General features: G+C 35.1%; 1 protein-coding gene across 6 annotated transcripts in view; it reads left to right on the top strand.

The window, feature by feature from the left end:
- ASAP2 (ArfGAP with SH3 domain, ankyrin repeat and PH domain 2) overlaps nucleotides 1-17,363 on the top strand; it is an 86,152-nt gene that overhangs the window by 46,002 nt on the left and 22,787 nt on the right. For 4 of the 6 annotated variants that reach the window (XM_015620883.3, XM_015620884.3, XM_015620888.3 and 1 more), the window contains exons 7-17: nucleotides 15-100; nucleotides 1,453-1,528; nucleotides 2,023-2,109; nucleotides 3,794-3,802; nucleotides 7,366-7,469; nucleotides 7,579-7,648; nucleotides 12,651-12,738; nucleotides 14,534-14,582; nucleotides 14,691-14,857; nucleotides 16,230-16,363; nucleotides 17,159-17,253. In XM_015620883.3, coding sequence (XP_015476369.1) covers nucleotides 15-100; nucleotides 1,453-1,528; nucleotides 2,023-2,109; nucleotides 3,794-3,802; nucleotides 7,366-7,469; nucleotides 7,579-7,648; nucleotides 12,651-12,738; nucleotides 14,534-14,582; nucleotides 14,691-14,857; nucleotides 16,230-16,363; nucleotides 17,159-17,253 — 965 coding nt within the window. The remainder of the gene's footprint in view (nucleotides 1-14; nucleotides 101-1,452; nucleotides 1,529-2,022; nucleotides 2,110-3,793; nucleotides 3,803-7,365; nucleotides 7,470-7,578; nucleotides 7,649-12,650; nucleotides 12,739-14,533; nucleotides 14,583-14,690; nucleotides 14,858-16,229; nucleotides 16,364-17,158; nucleotides 17,254-17,363) is intronic. The other 2 variants (XM_015620885.3, XM_015620889.3) reach the window with 1 other exon arrangement.

Consider the following 17,363-nt stretch of genomic DNA (forward strand, 5'->3'; position numbering starts at 1 on the left):
TGCTGTTTTAACAGTACTTGCTGAAAGTCAATGAAATCAAGATTAAAAAAGGAGTGGACTTGCTTCAGAACTTGATCAAGTATTTTCATGCTCAGTGCAAGTATGTTTTACTTTTCTTTACACTAAGTAGAACAATGTTTTGTTTTCAACTTTTGACATCACATAACACTTCTCTAGAATTTTCAAAATAAATTTTAAAATTCAGCTGTTCGTAATGATGTCTTTTGACAGATTGCTTTTGTCAGATTGGTCATAGCATTTGTTACTATGTTCTGAAACATGTAATGAGGTTGAGCTTGTTACATTGAATATAATTGTATGTTCCAAAGGAATACCAAACAATAATTTGTTTATAAACTGCTCTTGAAACACGGCTTTTAGTTTGATCTATTACTTAGTGGTCTGTTAGTTTTGATGGACTTCTTTGAGTGTATCTAACAATGATCTAAATTAATTTGTTCTCAAGAAAAATAAGTTGCATAAGTAGTGGAATAAAACTATATTGAAAGAGTCCCTCTTTTTCTAGTTTATTGGAGGAGGATCCAGTAGTAAAACACATAGTTTTCATTAGAATGAGAACTATATACATGTTATGATAGTGTTACAAGTCCGTTATGTAGCAATGAAGTCACAGCTATAAACTTGACAGAGCCACTGCTAACCTGTTGAAATCATCTTAAAACACCAGTCTGCATCTTTGTGTTTTTTCCTTAAATAGCTGAGTTGCTTTTAAAATCAGTTTAACTTGTAGTGTGTCATTAATCTGTTCTGTACATTTAATAAAATTTTAGCAATGTAAATGCTGTGTTGTGTTGTCACTTTAATGACTGCTTCCCAGAGTGAAAATATTTTATGTTGCAAAGAGTGCAGCAATATTTAATCAAATATGCATGTAACTGTGATTTCTTAATTTATTTTTTAAATCTCAAATTATTTTTTTTAAGAACTGGAATACTTGGCATAAATGGCATTACTCTGCCAACACAAAATTCATGTACTACAGAAAGATGTAGCATATTCAGCTTGCATATAGACCATAATTAGTACTTGGGAAGCAAAGGGGTTTTCCTTCAGTAAAAAGATTGCATCAGACATAAAATAATGTGGCTTCAAGAAATCACAATTATTTTATATCTACCAGAGCTTTTGCTGTTCTTCAAATGAATCTTTTATGTTCTGGGCCTTCACAAAGTGTGATGAGAACTTGTACTTGGGGTGAGAATGAGGAACATTTATGTGGCTGTTCTGAATCTAATTGGGGATTTTGCATGTTAAAATAAGCTATGATGGAAATAAAGAGGTGGATCAGTCAAAGATAGATTAAAAAAAAGTTTACTGTTTTGAAGTTTATGGCACTGCATAATAATATGCATGTCTTTCTTTGGCAACTTTTTAGGCTGAAAATACAAAGTAGAGTTTCATAACAGCTTGATTTCTGCTTTTCTTTTTAAGTTTCTTTCAGGATGGGTTAAAAGCAGTTGAAAGTCTCAAACCTTCAATCGAGACACTCTCAACAGATCTTTATACAGTGAGTAGCAACATTTCATATTTATGTGGTAAATTAAAATTTTTACAGTAGAAGCATGATTGTTTTGGTTCAGGTTGCTTGACTGCTCTAATAGTCAGTATTTAAGGTTTAGAGTAGATTGTTGGTAAAATCTTGCTTTAATATGACTTTCAGAAGGCTTTGTTTCAGTTCAGGACCTCACTGTGTAAAATGCTATGAAAACAGCCTTTGCTCTAAAGTGTTTATTAAGTGGAAAATAACACGTGGTTTCAAATGGAACACAAAGAAGCAAGAGCATTGTGAGGCAATATCAAAGTCTTAACCCGTCCATATCCTAACCATTATCATGTTTTCTGAAGATACAAGGGAAAATAAACAGATCACATTATCTTTTCTCTTTCCTTTCATTCTTGCTGAATATTTCTCAAAAAATGAACCAATTAAGCAGCAAATTTGAAAGACCTACATTGAAAATTAAAAAAAGTTTTTTTAACCTGTGTTTTCCTTCATTCAAGATTAAACAAGCACAAGATGAGGAACGACGACAATTAACACAGCTCAGAGATATTTTAAAATCAGCACTCCAAGTAGATCAGAAAGAGGTGAGCATATAAGGTGGTTTAACTTGGAAATACCTATTTTAATTACTTGTAATGTTAATATTAAAATAACTTGATTTTTAACTTTTATCAGACATTTAATTCCTATTGTTCATTCATCTTTATTTTGATGCTGATGTTGAATGTTTCTGACAAAGACATTTTTAGAAAAAAATGAATGCCCACTAAAAATATGAGACTTACTGAAAAATAATTTCTTTTTGTTACCAGTATTGTAAAATACTTCAGATGGTGCAATGTTGCTCAAACTGAGAACAAAAATCTTGGGCAGTATCAAGAAGACCCTATTCATAGAACCTTATCTCACAATATTATTCCAAACTCTATAATGATTATGCAAAACTGAACTTCAAATCCCAAATCACCTCTGTCATCATCTGCAAAAATGACAAGTTTGCTACTCAGCTGTAAAATGCTAGTGTTCAGATGTGCAAGAGCTGGATCAGTTTGGCAACCTAATAAGTATTTTTTGAGTTCCAATTACAATTGCCATTAGATTTAACGAATTCTGGAGTAGTTTCAAACTCTGATCAGGAAGTAAGCATCTTTTGTATATGTAATCCTAAACATTAGGTCTATTTTTGTTTTCAGATTGCTAGTGCCTTCTCTTCATGTAAATAAATGCCAGCCAGCTTCCTTTGTGTGGCTGCTGGGCCATGAGTAAGTGATGAATGAACCCCATCCCCCTTTTCAGATTCTGAGAGGGATCACAATAAAATAGTTTAGTCTACAGAGCTCAGATTTCCTTGATTTTTTCCGGTCTTGCTTTGATCTTCTCATAAAAGTTATGGTGACTCCTGGCTGGTGACAGATGATGGTTGTTGAGCAATGTAACTTAGTGAAAGAAATCCTTACCCACAGCTGGGGGTTGAACTTGATGATCTCTAAAGGCCCCTCCCAGCCCAAACCCATGTGATTCTGTGACTTGCTGATAGGCATTTGGGACAGTCTCAAACACTCTTCACTTCGTTACCTTGGGAAGTTTGTGATAATGACCATTATGTACAAAGTCCCATAAGGTCAGCAGGCGCTTCCTTAGATTCTGCCTGGCATTCAGGATTCACTGATTTGCCAAAAACTTCCAGATTTGAGCTTGGTAAAATGAGACACTAGGGAACCTCATGGAGATGGTGACTGCTTTGAGTTAGCCATTGATTGACCTCGCCCAAGAAGGAGCCATTGCTGTTTAGGGTGTGTTAGCAGGTGTCCTCTTTCAACTGGGTTTGTGATCAAGAGACATAGCAGAAGTAGTTGGCTTTCATGGTTGCTGTCAATGTCTATCAGTGATACTGATATTAAATATATATGGAAGATGTGACAAGTACACATTTTTTTCACAGACTCAAAAATTAATAATGCACATGAATTTATTATTTCTTCTGGGTTTGTGACATTTAAAAATACAAGTATAAAAAGTGCTTTATGCTATAGTCATTATTTATTAATTCTTCAAATTTAGATACAGATGCTTACCTGCAGAGCATGAGAATTACTATAATTATTTTTAAAGCTTTTTGAAAACATCAATTAATCAGTGAGATACCAAAGAGTTCTTATATCATTTACTGTACAACCCACTAATATTATTCTTGTTGCACTGTAATTTTCTTTACTATAACTGATTTCTTTTTCCTTCCTGAAATGCATTTACATTTTGTGACCGAAGTCTAGGAGAGTAAGTGTTACTATGTTTTAATGAAAATAGTGGCATGATTTCCATTCAGATTTCAAGAAACTGGATTTTCATTCTTAGCTTTTGTCTGTTGGCGTGAAAAGCCTGGTTCTTTCTCCTCTTTGGTATCTTTTATTACCAAAAAAATAAAAACCAACCCAAAAAATCAAACCACAACAACAAAAAACATTATCAAAAAATTTATCAGATTTTTCTTGGGAAAGAAAATTGTTTTAAGACAAATTGGTGATTTTCTTTGTACTTTCTTTTGGAAATTAAATCCAGTTGCTTGATTTGATGTTCTCGCAAAATTTTGAAGATATATGTATTTTTAATTAAAATGGACTTCATGTATGAAGTGATAGAATGTTGACAAATATTGTTCCTGTTGTGTTTAAAAAATTGAACACATACAAGCACTCTTAGTGAACCTTTTTTTGTTGTGCCTCTATGCACAGTTTCTTCCTGCACACAACTTCTTCAAACCTGGTTTGTGTTGAAACTTCTGTTTGAAATGTCATTTTGTGTACACCTTCATAATTTTTAATCTTTTATTTTTCAAATGTAGAAGTTCTGCAAGTTTCAGACTCAACCTTGGAGTTGCATTGCCCTAACTGCTCTTGTTCCCATGACCTTGGGTGAGGTCACCTCCTGTGACTGTAGAGTTTAGATTTGTTTCTACTTCTTTGGTAGAACCTGTAATCTATTTAGGCCACTGCAAAATAGGATAAATGTGTTTATTGACAAAAATTATGGTAGCTTTTGCTATAGGGGATTCTGATAGATACTTCTTTTGGAGACTCTGTGGGCCTGTAATAGGGATAGGGATGGGATAGGTAAGAGGTGGATCTCTGGAACATACTCGTGGCAATGATTCTGCAAGTATCACAGAATCTCAGACTCTGGGAGAGTCATAAGAACATTTTTTGGCAGCTCTACAAATTGGAGTGATCTAAACACTCCTAAAAATCCCTAAAAGTCCTGCTCCTACTTTGGCTAGCCAAAAGTATTTGTGTATAGATTGAAGCACCATGTATGTAAAGTTCTGCTGTGTTCGTGTAGTTGGGCTGATAAATAGGATCTTAGAATATCTCTTACCAGTAGTCACAGATCATCTTCAGAGAATACTGTTTTCACATTTATTTTGTTTTTAGCTCTGCTGTTCAGCTTGACTTAGGTGTCAGTATATGTTTATAGGCTTTGGAAGAAAGAATTTCAAACCTTTCTATGGTCAGGGAAATGATTCACTAAGAGCATGCTGCAAATTTTAAATGGCTTACCTCTTTTTTATAAGCCTATCTGCATTTCAAAGTTGATAAAGTAGTCAAAGTTCACTTCCTTAGGCTTGTGTACTTCAGCCTGTTCTGATATTGTTATGTTCAAGATATGCTTAAAATGGCAATACTCTGCACTAGGTGTGTGCTCTCTATCCTGTGGTGATCTGTTTCCTCCCATAGGTAGTGTACGTTGTTTCTACTCCTCCAATGAGGCTGTTGGGTCTGACCCTGTTATCTGTGATTTGTATCTCTGTTTTGTGCAGTATGCAAACCAGAAATAAGGGAAGATCCTTGGGGAGCCTGCTTATGGAAAAGGTGTGCTGAAAGGAAGGATGTAAATTGTGGTGGTGATTTGTGGAGTGGTTTTCTTCTCTTAGGAGCTGGATCAAAATCATGAACTTTTTGTCAGATAGCTGTGGAAAACCAAAATTTGGTAATCGCATTGGACAGTATTGATCTGGACATGACCTGAACTGAGAATTTAACATGGACAATATGTTTGTCCTTAAAATCTTTTCATGAAATTGTATTAAATTTTTTAGATACTGTTCATAGTCATGAATGTGTGGAAGTACACGTCAGCTGCTGCAGCTTCCTCTCCTTCTGAAATAAGGCAGGAAGTATCATTGGTTTGCCAGTTTGGCCAAACACAGCAGCTGAGCATAAACAGATGAAGGGAGGTAGCTGAAATGAGGCAGAAAATAATGCACAGAAAGTAGCAGCACAGACTAAAGTAATGGGAATGGTGCTATGAGCAGGTGTTGGAGGTCATCAGTAATCTTTACATAATTGAGAAAGGGGAGAACTGAAATTAATTTCCTGTCAGGCCTGTAATCTTGGGAATGGAGTTCCTTTACTGCCTAATGGGAGGCAGAGATCAAGGCATTGGTAGTGCACAATAGACAGTGTCAGATCAGATTTTCTTCAAAAGTCAGTAAATGTAGGCGTGCAGTGGTTTTTAATGAGTGACAGGAATATTTTAATAATGGTGTCCTGGCTTTATGTTGTGCAGAGTGCAAAACCAAATAATTCTATGTAAACAAACTAGAAAGGAACGATAAGTAGACTGGTTTAAATCTGAAGAGATGTTTTTTCAGGCACAGACAGATAAGTGGTAGTTCTTTAGGGCCTTTAAAAGGCTCAGATGATGTTGTAGCCACCTGGTATGGCTTCCTGGATCACTTGCTGAGAGGCAGGGAGAGGGCACAGGTTGCTTCCCTTGAAAAGGAACACCAAGGAGTGCTGCAGCCTGTGTGGAGCTCAGGTCATGGCTCTCAGAACCGCTGAGCTTCAGCAGTGTATTCAGGATGAACCTGAAATCCTGCAGCTTGGAGGTGTGGAGTCCTAAGTTCTCTGAACAGGGGTGTAGGTGGGAGCTCTGTCCCTACCATCATGTTTAGAATAGCTCACAGTCATGTAAGTGAGCTGCTTTGTATCTTTTCCTTACTGTACTTGTATTATATGCCATATATAGCACAAGAGTAATTGTGTCCATAGAGCAATAACAGTAGAAAATAAAAAAATGAAAATTTTAAGTAATAGTCATTGTTACTGTGTGCATTTAAAAGCCCATTCTGTCATGTTACTGCTGCTAATATGGTGTGACACAAGATTCCTCATTTTCAGGTACTTGTTTTTTAAGAAGTTGGACTCTGGCAGCAGTGGGTCCTGCCTCTAGGTAGTTCTGAGAGCAGTGAGACGTGACAATTAATCCTTGTCTCTTCCTGTCTCAGAACTGTACTTTCTTCCACATATTTTGCTTTAAATTATTCTTTTTTGGAAATGACTTTTCAGTTTTCCTGTATGACTCCTGAACTATGTTTCCAGGAGGACTCTTCTGCTTTTCAGACAATAACTTGACTCAGTTTCCGCAAAGAAAATCACTTCTTCAAATTGATGTATGTAATTATTTTTTCAATGGAAGAGTGCACTAGCAATTGCAGGTAATAATAGTCTTTGGTGTTTGTACCTTGCAGTGTTTACATGAGTTTTAAAATCCACTGCTCAATTAAGTTTTGGGTTAAAACCCCCATATATTAAGGCCAAGAGTAAACCTCAATAAAAGCACACAAAAAATTTTGCCAGGTGTTGATAATGGATACTTCTCAAATGTTTTTTGTGCCCTCCGAAAAAAGAAATGGATCTTGTTCTCTCTCATTGAGGAGAAAAAGTGTGTTTCATTTGGCCTGTTGGATTAGAGCAGGAGGGAAAAGCTCTGAATCTCATTAATGGGGGGGTAGTTGGGTTGAAAGTCTGGAATGCATCACAAGTTGCTGCTGATTATTTCAGGATTCTCAAATCCGTCAGAGTACAGCTTACAGTTTACATCAGCCTCAGGGAAACAAGGAACATGGCACTGAGCGGAGTGGCAGTCTGTACAAGAAAAGTGATGGGTAAGTACTGCTGGAGTTTGCTGGGAGAAATATTACATCCTAAGAGCTCAAGCAATATAATACAAAATATGTTTGAAACATTTTTTCTTTTTTCCCCCCTTTAAAATAGAATCAGAAAAGTGTGGCAGAAAAGGAAGTGCTCAGTTAAAAATGGTTTTCTTACAATTTCCCATGGTACAGTAAGTATTTGTTTACAGTATTTTATGTACATGGTTGCTAATACAGAAAGGCTATGCTGGTCTATATTTATGTTTTGGAATTAGCTAGATTTGTGATGCAGTGTTTTAAATATGAGGGATATATTTTTAAGGCAGCCTTTTAGAAATATATCAAGAAATACAGTGTCTAAAAATACCGCTATTTTAATGTTCATTACTGTTAATGGGAACAAAAGGCTTTTTTAGTGACTCAGTTTGTGTAAATGTTTGTATTTTCTTAAATACAAATTCTAACTTTTTTCTTTTTTTAAGGTATGGCTGGGCATTAAGCCACTTTTTAGATATGAGTTAAACAGCTCTTCATATTTGCAAGATAAACTAAAAGTATGCTGAATTGCTTTTCTCTCCTAGGTATGCTGCTGGATGGTAGTCTGTTAGCTCCTTAGGAGTAGCTGTTGGGGAAAATCAAGTCTAAAAACAGCTTCTACCAGAATGATAGGAAACAGAGTTACAAATTCCAAATTCCAAATTCCTTTATTACTGCTACCAATATTTGAATACATTAACTATAATTATTAAGCATTTGTTAAAATTTTAAAACTTTCTGTTCTCATGGTTTGGACTTTTGCACTTTGACTTCAACTTGGTTTTGCTTTTCTGTAATGTTTTTTATATTGTTTTCTCAAAACTTTTAAGAAAGTTTCTTGAGGCAAAAAATAACTCAGTGACAGTATTTCCCCGTTCTTGGTGTAATGAACAGTCCTGTTTCTTGGTCCTATTATGAACTGTTCTGTTCTTCATCCTGTTATGCCTGTTGCTATGACTACAAGTTGACCCTGGCAGCTTAAGTGAATCAATCTCTCATTTGTACATCTAACCACAAGCTGCTGCCTTCAGAATTGATAATCAGGAGTTAAGGATGAGTGTTAAGTCAGGCCTGCAAAGCAGAGTCATTACTATGGCTTTGGAATTGTCCACTTGTTTATGCCTCTTCTCATTTGGGTGTGTAGGAGTGTGTCTTTGTTGGAGAAAAGTCTTTTGGTATGTTCTATGCTGGTGTCTCCTTGTGCTGTGATTGTGCTTGATGTTGGACATGCCCTACTGGTACCAGTAGGAATGTAGTTGGGAAAATTCAGAGCTGGCAGAGGCTGAAAAATCCACTTGTGGAGCAGAATTTGAAAACTTCCACTTGCAAGAATGGTGACAGAGTCTATCAAAATACTGTTTTTTTTTCTCTTTTTATAAGCTGTCTACCAGATGGTCTGGCATTTTTAGAAGCAGTAAGTTCCCACTGAAATCAGTGGAGCCGTAGCTGGAAATCAGTTCCTAAGGCAGATATTCAAATGTGAATTTAGATAGGTGTGTTTTACGGGTTTGGTCTCGATGTTTTGATATTACAACATTGGAAAAGTCCCTTCTTGTTTTAAAATATACTCCTAAAAGGTATTTTTCACTTACTTGCTCACTTCCCCCTTATGTATCAATGACAATTATGTAAAAAAATAATGTATATTTCACAGACACTGAAACAGATAGAAGTGATTTTGTTTGATAAAAGTTTTCTAGACTGCTCTGAATGTCTTCTGAGAAATTGGAAGGAATGACATTTGTTTCCAAGCTTCTCAGGGCTGGTATCTCCTGGTCTCTGAAATATAATATGTTGTTCTCTCATCCCAGCAGTTTATCAAAATCTCAGAAATTCAATTGTCAGTTTTGCATTCTTTATCAAGTGCAAATTTGTGAATACTTCTCCTTTAAGGGCTAAGTATTCTTCATGAATTTCTCTTCTTTGGTCATGTACCCTTTATGAGGGACTGCTTTGTTAGCCTCTAGAACAGATATCTTTAAGCAATTGCAGGTGCTTAAACTTGCCTGCCAAGTGCTCTGATGGATGAAGAGAATATGTTTGGTTCTCTGTCAGTCACCCAGCTGACCCTGTATGTGCCTGCCTGCATTGGCATATGTGCAGAAGTTATACTTTTAGACAACTAATAGCTTCAAAGAAATCAGCATTTGTACATTTAATGTACGTGAATGAAAAAACAATGATAGAAAATTGAAACATGTAATTAGGAATTCCCAAGTCCTTTCCAGATCAAGAAGTCACAAGGCAAAAATATTTCAGAAATTTTGGACTCCTCAAAGCTGGATTTGTGTTTAAAGAATTTTCACCGGTTGGTTGAAAAGAAAAGAATATAAGAGAGACTCTTTATTGAATCTTTCTTTTGTTCTTTTTTCTTTACTGCTGAAAACTTCACCATGATGATTAAAAGGATGATCTGAAGGCAGAACAATCATATTTCATCATTTTATTCTGAAGTTGATCACTAAAATCCAGAAAAAATGCATGATGAAATCAGCCAGCCAGCCTGTTAAGTGGACATATTTGCTCATGCCTTTTGTAAAATCAGCTCTATATCTCATGTATTGTCTCAGACACCTAAGGTTTTGATTCCTACTCTTCTGTTTGTTGCTAGAACAGTTTATAAGTCAGTTTTGCTAGACAGATGTTTGCCATTTCTGCAGGAAGGAACACCAGTTGATGATCAGGTCTGTGTATGACATGAAGGTGGCAGCAGTTTTCAGGGTGTTGGCATGTTAACTTGGGTGTCCAAAAACTCAGCAGTAATCTGAAATCTAATTATCTAATCAGAGACTCGATCAGGAAAGTGAATCTTAGAGGTTTCAAACAAGTAGTGTAATAGTTACAGTTATTAGTCTTTTCCATGTCTAGTGTATCTTAATCCTGCCAAGTGTCTGAATCAGTGTAGCTAAGGAGCCTTATCTCCCTTCCCTCACACAGCCTTACTTCCCTTTGTCTTTAAGCTTCAACTTCTCCCCAGGCAGCACTGGCCATGTGGTGGAAGTGTGCTGTCCAAAAGCAGCAGTCACGGGCCAGGTATTTCGGCTGCAGGATGGAAACATGGATGAGGTGCTATCAGCCACCTGCACAGGGTTTTTAATATTCTTCTTAATGCTGACATCAGGTTAGGAGTTCTTCAGATAAAAGCTCAAGAATATGTACAGATTCCAAGATCAGCATATTGGCCCAGGATATGTTGTTGTCACAGCCATTTCTTTGGGTTCTCAGATTGTGATACTGAGTTCTTCTGCTGCATTCTCCTGTCCAGAGGGACAAGTCCTGTGTGCATAGGTCCTTCAGACCTCTCTGAAGAATTTTACTGCGTTCATTTACAGCTTCATATTTCATAAATTAAAGAAAACTAATTAGATCCCAAATGCACTTCAGATCCAAAGTCCTGGGGCAAGGGGATCTTCTCTTAAACACGAATTGCATTTTTACATTCTGATAGAGCCTGTGAGAAAGATATATATGAGTAACCCAGTGTCTATATAATTAATAATTTATAAATATTTTTATGCATTTATATATAATTTATAACTAAATAATTAAAACTGTATGCACTTTTATTACTAAAAGGAAGCCTGGAATTTGAAAAGCTATTTATTAGGCAGAGAATACAATGCAATTGTCAATAAATTGTCATCTTGCTGCCTCCAAAGCCTCTCTTGGGTATAATTTGTTTTACATTGCCCAGCAAGTGACCTGCAGGTTTATTATTTCAAAGCTTGCATGACTTTGTTTTGTCTGCTGCTTATGCTGGGCAAAGCATGAGCCTGCTATTTCTCAAGGACACCATGCTTTTTTTTTTTCCTAACAGGAAAAAATACATAATTGTTTCCTTGCTTATGTTTGCACATAGTTTTGATTTTTTTTAACTGGTCCTCAGCTATGATGAAACTGTTCTTTTTGGCCAGCTACATTGTTTTATCAGATTGTTTCAAGGGAATCTGTAATATTTTGACTTGTCCCTTGGTTTTTTTTTTTTAATTAAATGTTTTCATCAATAAATTTAGATGAGATTGTGAGAATGTCTACATTTCTTATGATTCATTGCAAGTTAATGACATTATGTGATAGTACAGCTTCACTTCGTAATAGTTTCTTTTAGATGTTTAAATCTTATTTTAGCAACTTAGTCTATTAATACTGTTAGAATGCAACAATAAGTGTGGTTATGTGTTTGTGAATATTGCTATCCTTATAATAGTCCTTTCCTAATGGTTTAAATTACTGGTTTTTAGACAATATTGTCTAGAGCAAAGGCTGACTAGTTAAATCTACATTCTGATTTAATTATTCTAAAAGAAGAACGAAACTAGTTATCAATTGTAAGAAATGAAAACCATTCCTCAAATCAAGGTTGCAAACAAGTCTTTCTAAGTCTTACCCCAGGTCTGTAGCTCAGGTAGGTTAAGGGAAAGAAGAGTGCAGAGGTGCTGTTTGAAAAGTCTTTGTAGCCTTTGAGACTTTCAAAATGCAGATTCTTTGTGAATCTTGCTCTTAGTAGAACTCTGTCACTTTTTATTTAAAAAGAAACTGAATAGCTGAGAGGAACTTGACTTATAAATATTTATCATTATCAAATATACATTATTTCACTAGTTTTTTAAGTAATCACCTAGTTCAGTTTATTTTTATATGTTTGCTGCAAGACTTCTCTGTGAAAACTTCTTATTTTCCTTCACTTGGTTCCCTTTACTGATTTAAAAATTCAGCATCTGTTCTTAACTGGTTAATCTGGGGACCCCTTAAAGACATTAGCAGGAGACAAAATAATTAATTATTGAAAATTAAACAAGTAATTTTTTAAAACTAAATCTGAGTGTTAGGGGATTAAACATAAGGATGACCCCGTCTCATTTTTGTACCCAGTTCCTCCAGGTAAGTGTTTCTGGTTAGTGGTAATTGAAGAGATTCTACCCTTCTTCCTTTCAAAATTCTAGTGTGAATCCAGTTACCAGTAAACAAAACAGTCAAATAAAAGTAGCTTATGAACTGTGATGCAGAAGAAAGCATCAATGAAAACCTGGGGTCCTTAAAAGTTTAGCAGCCATTTGTCAAGTCTTTTTGGCCAGTGGGGTGTTTTCCTGTGCTTTCAGTCTGCAGGCTTCGGTCAATAGGGATATACTAAAATATGTATGTTTTATCTTCAAATAGGCTAACCGACCTCCAGCAAAGCTCAATCTGTTAACCTGCCAAGTGAAAACAAATCCAGAGGAGAAAAAGTGTTTTGACCTCATATCACGTAGGTTTGTTGTTCAGGTCTTTTTACTTGCAGCTGATAGCAGAATTTTGCATTACTTCTATAGATGTGTCAGTAATCCACTAGAGCATTTTTGTCATTGTAGAATGCTTCCCTTTACAAAATCCCTTCCTATGACAATTTGACCTTTCAGTTATTTTAGCATAATCCAACTAACTGTGACTGTTTTTTTTGAAAACTACTTGTTTTTAAAAGCTCTCTTCACTTCTTTTTTCTGTTTAATTTTCTGCTGTCTTACAGTAAACTATTTTTTTTTTTTGCCATGACATTACTTCTCATACTGAAAATGTCCTAGCTGATCATCTTGAAAAGTTACAACTTTTGCACAAGATCAAATGATACTTGTAAAACTTTTTAAAATTTAAGTCTGGTGGTTGCTATGCAACTGTGAAGAAAATATTAAAAACATTTTCTGGTTTTATTATCTCATAAGAGATAAAAAGGTGACATAAAGAATCTCCATGTTAAACCCACCAAAACTGAGTCATTTTTGGATCAGAATGGGATGATATGAAATTGTTTAGTAGAATGTTTCCTTTGTTTTTTCATTAGGATGTTTTACTGAAATGTGTATCTCAAATTAGCTGGGCAGAAGAATATAAATGCATTCCTCATTTGTTCCTTTATTGAAGCATAAAGTTCTTCTGCATTTGTAAATGTAAGCTGTGCTGCTTGTGTGAATAGACTCAAATGCCTGTGTGCAGCATACAACACACAGCACATTTCTGCTCAAGCAACTGGGCTTCCCTGTTTCATTTTGCACTTTCTTTGTTGATGACCATGGCATGTTTTGCCCAGTATCAGCTTATAGCAATGTTACCACACACTTGAAAAGGCATAACTGGCCTCTTAGCCTTCTCCAGAAAACTTTTTCACTTCATTTTACTCTAGAGTTAAAAATATTCCTTGTTCTTTACAAAATACAAATTGCTGTATCGTGGCAAGATAAGTTCTCTTAATGTAGCACTTTCCTTTCTGTTCTTTCATATATCTTCACTGTCTTAATATTTTCCATGCTTGAAGCTATCTTTTAATACCTTTTAGCCTGAATATTTTTCAAACTTTAGAAATTTTCATCTTAGAATATTTTTGCCAGTAGCTTCACCTGTTATTCTCATCAACTATTCTCACTCCAGCTCAGTCATTAAACTGTATCATATTTTATCCTCCATAGGCTTAAAATGTGTTATGCCTTTTTCTTTAGTAGTACACTATGATAAAAATGTTTAGAATTAGAAAAGTAGTAAAGTAAAAAAATGAAAATTGTGAACTTAAAAATTGAAACAGCTTGGGGCTCATGCTCATTGTAGTTTGGACTTTGTGTCTGGCAGATTTTTTTTGAAGTTTTGATTACTGGCTTTTAAGAGCTCATTTGAACACTTAAAGTCTTTCTTACATACACAGATAAACTCAAACATAGACTCTATATTTTACTCCCCTCCCTCCCAGCAGAACTTTATGCTTGTGATTAGTGAGGTTATATCCATAACATGGAACATTTCCTTTGCCATGCTGCTGCTCGTGTGATAAAAGCACAGCACTGAAGAAAGCAGCTTCTGTTTAAAATGCAACAAGCCACCCTGTGTAAACATGGATGTAATCATAGATGAACTGTAGGTAGCAAGGTCAAACTTCTTAAATAGACTTTTAGTCTGTAAACATACTCCAGTGATGAGAACAGAGACCTCAGGAATCAATTAGATTTCATTGAGAGATTTCTGCAAGATGAGTTTTTCAATAACTTTTTTAATCAGTATGTGAATTATTTATTGTGCAGACGACAGAACATACCACTTTCAAGCAGAGGATGAACAGGAATGTCAAATGTGAGTTACTTTGCTAATTTTATTTTTGACACTAGTGATCTACTGAGACTTACTTTGAACTTCAGAAGTGCCATAACACTTAATAGCAAAATGTTGCTGCCATTTTAGATGGACATCTGTGCTACAAAACAGCAAAGAGGAAGCTTTAAATAATGCATTCAAAGGAGATGATAACACAGGAGAAAATAATATTGTCCAGGAACTGACAAAAGAAATTATATCAGAAGTCCAGAGGATGACTGGAAATGATGTTTGTTGTGACTGTGGAGCACAAGGTGACTCAATTAAGCATATTTCTAATTGGTAAAAATTCTTTGTCTCATGAGAATATTTAAGATAATGTTTTATGCTTTCATTTTTACTTATTATTTCACAAAAATTATACACAGTAGAATATGCTAACAATTTAATGGAACTACTTTGGTAAGATTGATTTACTATATGCTTATTTTCAGAGGGGAGAAAAGTTACTAAGAAGCTTATTTTTCTCCCATCTATTTTGGTAATTTATGCTTTTGCTTATATAAGTCAAATGAACTTACATAAAATGTGTGTTAATAATGTAAGATTTAGGTGAAACTGGGCAGCCATAAGTTACTTGAAGCATTTTCTTCAAACACCTTTTTTCTTTTTTTTTTATTTTTTTGATGTTTGACTAAGTGAGACAGGGAATATGTATAAGGCTGTATTCATTTTAAGAAGAATGCTCCTGCTGGCTATGGTTTGCAGTGTTGGTTTGGTGATCAATGAATTTCTACTTTAACGCTCTTGAAATTATTTTTAAAATCCTGCTGTTTCCTGTGTTCTTTTATGTTGCAGGGGCACTGCAGGATTTAGGTGTTTTTGATGTAAAACTGTAGCTGCAAACATCAGCTCTGATGCTATATGCACTTTACAAATCTATAATTACTGCCAGCAATAGGTATTGTATAAGGCAATGGGAAGAGTCAAGCCCGCTGTCTTAAAAAAGAGGAGTGTAAATGGCAGCTAACAAACCTTTATCAAACAAATTATTGCCAAGCTGTCTAAATCTTCCAAAATTAATTATTTAGCTGGAAGCTGAGGGACTGATGTAGTAAATGCAAAATACCAGGAGAAAAGACAGTAGAGAGCTATGAAAAGAGAAGGATGAGCCTTAGTATCTTTGAAGTAGTTGAGTGAGAATCTTGTAGTGTGTGCTGTGTGTGCACTTGTGAATCACTTCTGCTTTGTTTAGTCTAAAATCTATATTTGAAGTACAAAAGAACTCCAACCCTGTAAACATTGTTATTTCAGTTTAAACTGCACCTGTATGCCCAGGTGAGAGTGTGACACCATTATACTGCTGGTGGGAAAATGCAGTACCTGAATGTTGTTTGAACAATGACAAACTGGAGTGATTAAGGGGCTCCCTTGGATAGCAATGTCTTTCACAAAAATAAAATAAAAATTCTCTTCCTCACTTTTTTTCAGCATTAATAAAGATCCCATTGGGTTTTTTCCAGGTAGACTAAATGGAAAGACATAAATTAAAAAAAAAAAAAGAAAATAAAAGATAAATAATGTACAAGACTCTTGTTTTACAGAATTTAATTTCTGTCTTCTACATTTTCTAGATTAAATAATTGCCTGAATAAATTTTAATTTTGTGGGTGCCTTCTGTTTCAGATCCTACCTGGCTTTCAACAAATTTGGGAATTTTAACTTGCATTGAATGCTCAGGAATCCATAGAGAACTTGGTGTTCACTATTCCAGAATGCAATCACTTACATTAGATGTGCTGGGAACATCTGAACTTTTGGTAATCAAATCGCTTTTATTAACTTAAAAATAGTACTGTAAAATACTTCTAAGATAAGTATATTTTTTGTCACTTTAGCAAGATGTTCCCATCCTGAAGTTGTCTCTGAACAAAGACAATTTAAGAAAGCTTAATTTTTGAAGATGTCCTGGCTCTATGATGCTTGTATCCGCAATCATCTGTTCTGTTTATGCTGGAAACATAAGGTTTATTGGAACCTCCTGGAACATAGTGTTCTCCTGTAATTTTTTTCTTATCTTAGAACTCAAGTTAGTAGAGGATTCATATTTTTAGTGTTTTCAAATCTTTATGTCCTGAGTTGCTTTTTAAAAAAAACACAACTGTTTGACATATAAATGTGCCTCAGATTAAAAATTGGAGGACTTCACAAATACTTAACCCATTAATTATTTAGCATTATTTTAGAAGACAGCTTTAATCCCCAAAGGAAAAGATGTATTCAGTTTTGCTACACAATGAAGTTACCACTTATCAACTCCTCCGTGACAGATCCGATATGTGTTCTTATCCAGCACAAAGTGTTTGCATTTATTCTATGAACTGGTTTTTTGATGGATTATTCTGGAGTTATTTGTTCATGTACTAAATCCCAGCTGAAAATTCACATCCAAAAGAAGTCCCTAATCTGTTTGTTATTGCTGACATAACAGCAGACCAAGGAATCAGAAATGAGAGGTCTCAACTCTCATTTTCCCCTTTTCTCCACTTGTTATGTGTGTGGCTAATAACTGAACATGCTTATTAATTGAGCTGTGGGATTTTGGTTTTTAACAGCTTGCAAAGAATATTGGGAATGCTGGATTTAATGAGATTATGGAATTCTGTCTTCCAGTAGATGAAATGGTCAAACCTAATCCAAGCAGTGATATGTAAGTAATGAGCTGATACTTCTGAGAAACCCAGGCATTTAATTTAATATTGCTGAGGGGCTGTGTCTTAATGATTTGCACTGGTAGGCCATGGAAGATGTGTAATATGT

This window comes from Parus major, chromosome 3, assembly GCF_001522545.3.
Source record: "Parus major isolate Abel chromosome 3, Parus_major1.1, whole genome shotgun sequence".
Lineage (NCBI taxonomy): Eukaryota > Metazoa > Chordata > Aves > Passeriformes > Paridae > Parus > Parus major.